Source organism: Kogia breviceps, chromosome 15 (assembly GCF_026419965.1).
Source record: "Kogia breviceps isolate mKogBre1 chromosome 15, mKogBre1 haplotype 1, whole genome shotgun sequence".
NCBI classification, from domain to species: Eukaryota; Metazoa; Chordata; class Mammalia; order Artiodactyla; family Physeteridae; genus Kogia; species Kogia breviceps.
In genome coordinates this window covers 65,037,982-65,046,540 of record NC_081324.1, presented here as the reverse complement: position 1 = coordinate 65,046,540, position 8,559 = coordinate 65,037,982, and the positions used below count along the sequence as shown (strand labels likewise).

Genomic DNA, 8,559 nt, shown 5'->3' with positions numbered 1-8,559 from the left:
GGCCACTCTTGGTGCTGCGGTGAAGGGGCTTCACTCAGCCTCCCACCCAGGGCTCCAGATCTCGTGGGCAACCCCCTGCCCCTCACTCCTCTCAGGCAGAGCTGCCTGCCCTGGCCAGGGGGCGCCAACCTCCAACCCCACACTCCCTGGTGCTTTCTCAATCTAACGCCTATGATGCAAATCTGACCCCATCCTACCCTGCCCAGGCCTGCCCACAGCCCCCATTCAGCACCCTTGCTACAAACGGGGCAGCGATGGCATGAGGCCTGGGCCCTGTACTAGCTTCTGGACACTCCTAGGCAAAGGGCTCAGGGACTGGGACCAGTTGGGCATCGCATTACCAGACGGCCTCTGGGGCTGTGACAGGGCAGGCTGGGGGGCCCAGGGCCAGGCTGCCAGCTTCCTTGTTCCCTACACTGGGGGAGGGTGGGCCGCCCATCCCTGTCCCTTCTCTAAGAGTGCCCAGCGTAGCACACCATGGAGAACCCTTCCCCTCCCCACCACAACGTGGTCAGTGTTCTAGATCCTACTTTACAGATGAAGAGACAGAGGTTGGGGAGAGACTGGTCCCAGGTGACCTGCCAGTGGACAAAGGCCTCAGACCCAGGTTGCTCTGGGTGCTGTGGACCGCACAGGGCAACTGTGGGACTCCCCGGAACTCAGGAACAGCACGAGCATCAGGACACCAGGGAAGGGGCACCAAAGGCTTGTTTTCTCCCCCAACAGGCAGGGAGGGGTGTTTCAGGAGATGTTCCAGAGACTTAGAATTACAAGCCTGGAGCTTAGAGGGTGACTCTCCACACCCAAGTCTGGACCCACCTACAGTCTCAGGCCAGGCCCAGGGTCTGGGAATCAAGGCAGCTCAGCCCTGGGGCTCCCTGTTGGGGCACCAGGACTCCGTATACTGGGAATCAGCATCATGGGCACAGGATCTGAAGTACTGGCCTTTGAATATCAGGTGCTGGAGTTTTAGGGCTCGGGAGACAGGCCTCAGAATTCAAAGGTACGGGGTCTCGGGCCTGGGGAATTACGAGTCAGGGGTATGTGGGGAACAGAGCCTTGGGAACTCCACAGTGATAGCTCAAGGTCCGGGTCTTTGGTGACAGAGCAGGGCACCGGGCTTTAAAGGCTCAGGTTCAGGTGTCCGTGTCCTAGGTGTATGGAGGTAGGGATTTGTGGATCCAAGTACTGGGGTGCACGTTCTTGGGAGTTTTGGAGGCTGGTCTTTGGCCCCAGGGAGGTCCTGTGTGCCCTGTGCCGCCGGCCAAGCGTGCTTCCCTCAGGGTTGCGAACCCCAGACGGCCCTGCAACACAGACTGGGTCTAGAGCAGGCCCGGTGGTCCCACCCGCGCCCCAGGGCTCCAGGAGAGCCTAGGAGGGGCACAGAGCCTAGGAGGGGCGGTCGGGGTTCTGGGAGGGCAGGTGTCTCACGTGTTGCTCTTCCTGCGGTGTAGGAGCACGTAGACGAGCGCGACGAGGGCCGCCACCACGGCCAGGCCTCCAAAGATGACGCCCAGCAGCACCGCGTAGCTCCGTCCTGGAGAGGCGGCAGGACGTAAGGCGCAGGTTGGCGCACACGTGCGGGGCGCGTAAGCGGGGCGGGCGCGTGGGCGGGGCAATGCTGGGGGTAGGCCGAGAGCTGGTGGGAGGGGCCGGTGGGTGGGCGGGGCATCCTCACCTGGCTGGCAAGTTGGGGTGGGCCGAGACCAGGTGCCATCAGCCTGGCAGGTGCTGGTCTCGGCCCCGGCCAGGCTGTAGCCGCTGTCGCAGTGGAAGTGGATAGTGGAGCCCACCAAGTACCTCATGCCCTCCTTGTGCCCGTTGGAGGGCGGGGCAAGCCAGCCACAGGACACCACTGGGGCAGGGGTGGGGCACAGACGACAGGCCTGAGCTGCTGACCACAGCCACCAGCCTGTGGGGCCGTTTCCCAGCGCCCGGTGCCCGCTACCCTCACCCACCGCCACCCTCACCAGGCTCCAGGCTCTGCACGCGAAGCAGGTGCTGCCTATGGGCCAACCGCGTGGCATTGCCCACGCTCAGGCTCCCGGTGGCCGCCACGTCGAAGTTGCAGAAATTGTTGTCCCCACACAGTTTGGCTGCCTCACTCGCCTGGCTGGGGCTGGAGGTGGTCTCCTCGGGGAAGAGGGGTAGGAAATTGGGGTCATGCTTGGGCCGGAGCAGGAAGTTTTCCACCAGGAACTTGGAGTCGTAGGTGAGCAGGGAGGAGGCGTTTTCCACAGCCCCTGGGGAGACAGCAGCAGGCCTGGCTGGTGGGAGGGCCTGGGGGCTCCCCCCAACCTCCACTGAGCACCCCGCAGCATGGTGCCCCCTCCACTCCAGCCTGTGGTCACTCACAGTCAGCCCCAAACTGGAACAGTTCTTGGGAGCTGGCACTGGGGGGCAGGACCTGGCCGCTACGCAGGGTGAAGTCGTCTGAGGGGTTGTCATTGAGTGTCCCGAGGAGGCCTCGTGTGTGGGTCAGGAACTTATTAGGCAGCAGGACTGCCACACTCAGGAACGGACCCTGGAGGCTGACCTCCAGGCTGGCCCCTGATGACAGCATGACTGATACTCTGTCCCCAGCAGCTACTGACAGAAACATGCCTGGACACAAGGGGAGCTGGGGTCAGGGCTGCCCCTGTGGGCACCTTGCCGTGACCCCAGAGCCCTGGGATGCATAGGCCGGCACCCATGGGCTCAGGGGCAGGGGAGGGCATCCCCAGGGCCCAGCCTGCTATGACACTCCACCACCCCAGGCAGTGGATCTGAGGTGCCCCGGCCCTAAAGGGAGCCCCCATACCAGGGCCGTGCGTGGGGGTTGCCTGTCAGCCCTCACGCCCTGACTCCACCTCCCCATCTGCTCCCTGGACACCTCTGCCTGCTTTCTGCCAGGGCCAGAGAGAGGTGTGGAGACCCCAGCAGGGAGGGCAGGGGAGTGGGGCCCCCACCATCCCACTCACCCTTCAGGTCCATCCAGCTTTGCTCCTTGAAGCTGAGCACCTCCTGGTTCAGCAGCACCTGCAGGGTCCCGGCCCCATCCCTCAGCCGGACCTCTACCACATCTGAGTTGCCCTCCTGGACAGCCACAGCAGTCAGCCCTGTGCCTCGGTCCTGAGAGCCTGGGATAATGGGTACAAAATGGGGTCCACTCGGCTCAGCCTCCCCCTCCCCAGGGATGACCCTGAGCCACCCAGAACCCCAGGGCCCGGCCTCACCCTCGGGCGTCATCCTGGTCTGGGCCCGTGCCTGCACCCTCAGGTCGGTCCCAGAGGCCTCCAGCAGCACGTACTCGCCGTGTCCGTTGAATGTGAAGTTGGTGTCATCGAAGGTGACAAAGTGTGGGTCCCCGAAAGCGGAGGCTGTGGAGAGCGGAGCGTCAGGCAGGTTGCCCTGGCCCCGCCCTGCCTGGGGCCCCGCCCTGGCCAGCACCTGTCCAGGCAGCACCCACCCACGCGCGGGGGCTGGTAGCTGCGGCAGTCTCTGGAGGGCCGCCTCTGCATGTAGCGGGAGCACTCGGGCGCCCAGAGGCAGCAATAGTAGAAGCTGATGACATCGTAGATCCAGTGGGAGAGGCCTGGCACGCGGGGTGGCACGCGGTATGGGGGTGCGCCCCAGTCGTGGCCGCGGTCTGGGGTGCTGCCACTGGTGGAGTCGGCTGTCAGGAGCTGTGTGCCCACCGCCGTGTAGCAGCACTGCTGGCCTGAGCCATATAGGGGGCTGGGGGCACAGACAGGTCAGGGCCGCCTTGGCATCCTGCCCCCAGCCCCCACCCCGCACCATGCCCACCGTCTCTGGGCTTACCTGGCTTGCACGGAGCGAACGCAGTGTACAGCCCCTGGGTGATAGGTGCACACGCTGCCATGCTCAATGTCACAGCCGTAGTCCGCCTGCAGAGCGGCTGGTTGCTGTCCCCTGCACTGGCTTTGGGGTCATCCCCTCCCTGGAAGCCAACCCCTCTGGGGCGCTGGGCCCTCAGATCCCAGCCTTACCTCCCAGGTCTCTACCTGCCTCCCTCTGCACTGCCTTGGATGGCATAGCCGTGTGCCTGGTGGGGGCAGCTGGCCCCGCCTGTCCCCTCGCTCCCTACTGGGGTGGGGGCTCACTTGGAAGCGGCCAGAGTCAGCCTGGGCCTGGGCCAGGGTGCAGGGGCAGTCGGGCACCTCCTCCAGGAAGTTGGGCAGCTGGTCCTCCAGCTCCTCCCAGGCCAGGCACTGAGCTCGGGCCCACGCCACAGGGTCTGCCCGGAAGTCATCGCCCAGGTGCCAGGCCAGCGCGTGCTCGTTGCTCCAGAGTGCGTGCACGTCCCTATGGGGACACACGCACACTAGGGGCCACCCTTCCTGCCCTTGGCCCTGGCTCCCCGTCCAACGTGGGGGCAGCAGGCAGAAAGGCCCCAGCCCATCTGCTACAGGGTGGCCCTTACTTCTCCCCTGCGTGGTGTTTGCTGTTGACAATGCGAAGGGCACCCACTTTCCACCTCTGGTAGTTTTGAGGTGCAGGTTTTGGTGTGAAGGTGAAGGAGCCAGAGTTGGTGATGTTTGTGGCCAAGGAGTACAGGTACGACCACGCTGCCGTCCACTCCTGGGAGTACGGCTTCCCTGGGGGAGAGAAGGCCTTGTCAGCCCCCGGGCCTGTCCGAGGAGCCCCGGGGCATGGGGGGGGCGTCGGTCTTTGGTGCTCAGAGCAGCCTGGTAGATGGGCAGAAGGGTGGACAGATGACCACCATAGGAGGCCCTGCCCTGTTTGGGGAGGGAGCCAGGCCCAGGGCTGGCCAGCCATCCAGGGGCTCAGAGAGGATGGGGCAGAGCAAGCCTTTTCTGTTTCCAGGATAAGTCTTGTATCCAGGAGCAGAGAATGGCTACACCTCCTCCTAGAGCTGGTACCCAAACAGCCAGGGCTCCCCAGCTTCCCTGTGCTGCTCCAGCCAGTTCCCCTTTCTTGCCTGCACTCTTCCCACTAGGAATCCCCACCTGGATTCCCCCCACCTGGAATCCCCTTTCTCCCATCTCTGCAAGCCCCAAACTCCTGACCCCACCAGGCCCCACAGAGGCAGCCTAGGGTTACTCTGCTGGCCTCACCTGTCTCCTCGTAGCCCCACAGCTCTACGGTGATGGAGTTCGTGGGCAGAGCCAAGGTGTTCCAGGTCAGGGTGAGGTTACCCTGAGTGCTGGTGGTGCCGTAGTATTGCCAGTGGGTCTCGTTCACCAGCTGGCTCTTTTCGGACTCTGACACTTTACTGGGGTGCACTGGGCAGGGGGCAAGGGGCGGGGGTGAGGGGTGAGTGAAGGCCCGGGGCCCAGGGAGTCCAGGGGAGGAGGCCCGGGGTTCTTAGAGCTGTGGGGACCTCCCAAGGACAAAGCACAGCAGTCCCTCGGGAGCGATGCTCTCCCCCTGGTGGCAGGAAAGGGCAGGAACTGGGAGAGGCAGGGCCCTGCCCCCACCCATGCCCAGGCCTCTTTCCTCCACCTGGCTGCTCCCCTCCCCTGGCTGGCCAAGCCACACTCCCTCTGGGCTGGAACTCCTGCATGGGTGCCAGAGATGGGGAAAGGAGCTTGGGGAGCCTGCACCCAGGGAGTCAGGTAGGCATCCAGAGGGACTGGTTCACCCAGAGCAGGTGGGCCAGGTGTGCGTAGATTAGCGCCAGGGAAAGTCCCTGTGAGGGGCCTGGGCCCGGGAGGGTGCGGCCTGGTGCCTCTGGTCTGGACCAGCACGTTGGGGCTCACCAGCCAGCCAGGTGCCTGAGCGTGGGAAGGAGCGGCCATTGTCCATGGAGAGCATGAAGGGGATGCGGCCGGTCTCGTAGAGCAAGGGTGACACACAGTGCACTCGTCCGGAGGAGTCCACGAAGCCACGGGTCTGGATGCTCTCCTTAAAGCTGTGATGGTGGAGGAGGCAGGAGAGGCTGGGCCAGCGGGGGCTGACCTCTCTGAGGCTCCCAGCCTCCTCCCTGCGGAACCCAACCGCCAGCTGTCCCAGTCCTCTGTCCCGGGGGCCCCACCCAACCAGCCAGTGGGTCTGAGCCCCAGCGTGCACAGAGCCCTCAGGCCTCCCACCTGCAGATCACGCTGTCAGTGGGGTTGGACCAGTTGAGATGCTGCACCACAAAATCCTTGCCACCCATGATGGAGCCCGAGTAGGGCAAGATCTCCAGGCAGAAGTCCTGAATGTCCGAGCAGCAGCTGGCCAGGCCGAAGCAGGTCGGGTGGCAGGAGCACGGCCCATCCTGGCCTCCACAACGGTGGGAGCAGCTTCCCTGGGCACCTGGAGGAGAGGGCCCTCAGTGCCCAGCCTGGCCACCCCATGTATAGGGCCCACATCTCTTTCCCCCTGGAGCCTGTTAGAAGCATCCCCAGGAGAAAGCTGGCCAGGAATTGCACTGACCACCACGTGGACCCAGTGGAAACCCATAGGGCCCGTGGGGTGGGGTAACTCTTAGTCCAGTTGGCCTGAATGACTGGCTAGAATGAGGGGAGATTTGGGGAAATGTGTCCAGACATAAAACTTTTGGGGAGGAGCCCCTGGGCAGACTGACCCTCTGCTACCAAGTCCCATACCTGACGGCATCCTCAGATGGCTACACGTGCCTGACCCCTTGACATGGGCCGGGGACCTGTCTCCACTCCTAAAGCATCTATGGACTGGCAGCCTGGAGAAGAACCACACTGGCTTGCCGATCTGGGGTCTGGGATATGGCTACTAAGAGTCCCTTTGGAGGGTCACTAGGGGCTGGCGCCCAGGCTGAGTTTGCCCCATCTCACTCGGCTGGGCAGTGCAGGCTCACCGGTTTCGGCCCCCCACCTCGGGGGAGAAGGCCAGGGGTTCTCCCCTCCATTTAGGGGAGAGGAGGGACAGTTCCAGCAGAGGACCCAGCCAGGCCAGGAGAGGGGACGGGTGGTTTGGTGGGGGCCTGTGGGCACCCATTGCCCTGCAGCCGGCCTGGCTGTGCAGATTGGAGGGTGGAGACTGGGGTGGGGTGCAGGCCCACGTCCCATCTGGCCCTGCCCTGCCATCCCCCAAAGGGGCCCGTCAAGGGCCAGGCTTGGGCCTGAGCCAGCACTGCGGGCCCTACTTCACCCAGCATAGGACCTGGCACTCTAAATATTTACTGACTGACTGTGATGGCTTGAAGGGGTGAGGAAGGAGGCCCAGTGATGACTGTAAGTGAGATAAGTGGAAGGAGGTGTGTTGGTCCTTTCCTGAGATGGGAGATAGGCCGGGGAGGGGGCTGGGGAGCTGGCAAAAACCAGCCCAGCCCAGCCCAGCCTGGGGGCCAGGGGTCCCGGCTCTGGAGTGTGTGGCCTTCCCCTAGACTTTCTCAGGTTCAGCCCACCCTGAGAAGGACCCAGAATCCTGCCTCTGGCCAGGCAGGGGGCCCAGTGGGGCTGGAGGCTCCTCCATGTACAAACACACCCTCCATCGGGGCTCGAGGTGCAGGCCAAGGTCTCTCCTGAGCTCACCACCCCCTGGCCACCTCCCTCCCAGCCCACCACCGCCTTCTGGCTCCCAGCCAGCTTAGGGTAGGCATGGCCCAGACCCCCACATCCCTACCAGCAGCCCCTTGACCCTGGGCTCCCCAGAATTTCTTCTTATCACCCCCAGTATGATCACAGATGGCCCAATGGATAGACAGAGGCTGAGCCCAGGGAAGTTCTGTCCCGGGTCTGACTATAGCGGGCAGATGGACAGACAGGGGACAGAAGGGCAGGGTGGGGGTGTACCTGCTGCAGGCCGGCGGCCTGGTCCAGGGGCTGTCACCAGCAGCAGCAGGGCCCAGGGCAGGAGAGACAGCTTCATGGTTGCCTGCCTGTGTCTGCAGCCAGCGCAGCAGTGGCTGGGAGGTGGCGGCGACTCACTCCCCATGGTCTGGCCCCGCCCCACGCTGCCGCTCCGCCCCACCCAGGTCCCCTCTCAAAGTCCACAGGTGTCCTATGCGCTGGCAGGGCCCTACTTGCCCAGTTAGCACATTCCTAGCCCTCGGCCCGCGACTCGCAGGGAGGGGGCCCACGTCCTGAAGCCGGAAGTCCGGAGGCTGCAGCTCATACCCTGGATCCCACCCCCAGGCCTGCTCTGGGGAGCCAGGCCAGGCTCCTGAAGGGGATGGGATGCTGCAGTGGGGATGAGGCAGGGCTGTCCTTGCAATCCCAGGATTCCAGCCCCTGGGGTCCCAGGCCACAGGCCTGGCACCTCAGCTTCCCTGCAGGGAGCAGGGGGTCCCAGTTCCTCCCCACAGCCGGGTGGGGTAAGGGAGCAAGTGACTTCCTGCCAGTGCCTGCTGCAGGCCGGCTGTGTGGGCACTGGGAGAGGGCTCCCTCTCAGGAAGGGTGGGAGCTGTCAGACACAGCTCCTTGGGGATCCCCCTTGGAGGGAGGAGGGTAAGAGGGAAGGAGGAGGGGAAGGGAGAGTGGGGGAGGGGAAGGGAGAGTGGGGGAGGAGGCAGGAGGGGAAGGGAGAGTGGGGGAGGGGAAGGGAGAGTGGGGGAGGGGAAGGGAGAGTGGGGGAGGAGGCAGGAGGGGAAGGGAGAGTGGGGGAGGGGAAGGGAGAGAGGGGGGAGGGGAAGGA

General features: G+C 64.5%; 1 protein-coding gene across 1 annotated transcript; it reads right to left on the bottom strand.

The window, feature by feature from the left end:
* Nucleotides 1-690: 690 nt before the first annotated feature.
* On the bottom strand, nucleotides 691-7,824 carry SUSD2 (sushi domain containing 2). Its single transcript, XM_059040131.2, has 15 exons — nucleotides 7,719-7,824; nucleotides 6,054-6,261; nucleotides 5,724-5,875; nucleotides 5,079-5,246; nucleotides 4,424-4,598; nucleotides 4,104-4,305; nucleotides 3,802-3,887; nucleotides 3,449-3,717; nucleotides 3,216-3,359; nucleotides 2,961-3,119; nucleotides 2,356-2,604; nucleotides 1,971-2,243; nucleotides 1,679-1,855; nucleotides 1,432-1,537; nucleotides 691-1,304 (listed from the first exon to the last, which is right to left on the bottom strand). The coding sequence occupies exons 1-15, from the start codon at nucleotides 7,792-7,794 to the stop codon at nucleotides 1,280-1,282; spliced, it is 2,469 nt and encodes an 822-aa protein (XP_058896114.2). The 5' UTR covers nucleotides 7,795-7,824; the 3' UTR covers nucleotides 691-1,279.
* Nucleotides 7,825-8,559: the final 735 nt, after the last annotated feature.

Bases quoted from the DNA above. Each gene is read 5' to 3' on its own strand.
- SUSD2 (XM_059040131.2), bottom strand. From the start codon at position 7,794: ATGAAGCTGTCTCTCCTGCCCTGGGCCCTGCTGCTGCTGGTGACAGCC. The intron at 5,247-5,723 runs GTGAGCCCCAAC...CCCCCTGCCCAG, and splicing joins CTCAGGCACCTGGCTGGCTG to TGCACCCCAGTAAAGTGTCA. The intron at 3,360-3,448 runs GTGGGTGCTGCC...CGCTCTCCACAG, and splicing joins CTACCAGCCCCCGCGCGTGG to CCTCCGCTTTCGGGGACCCA.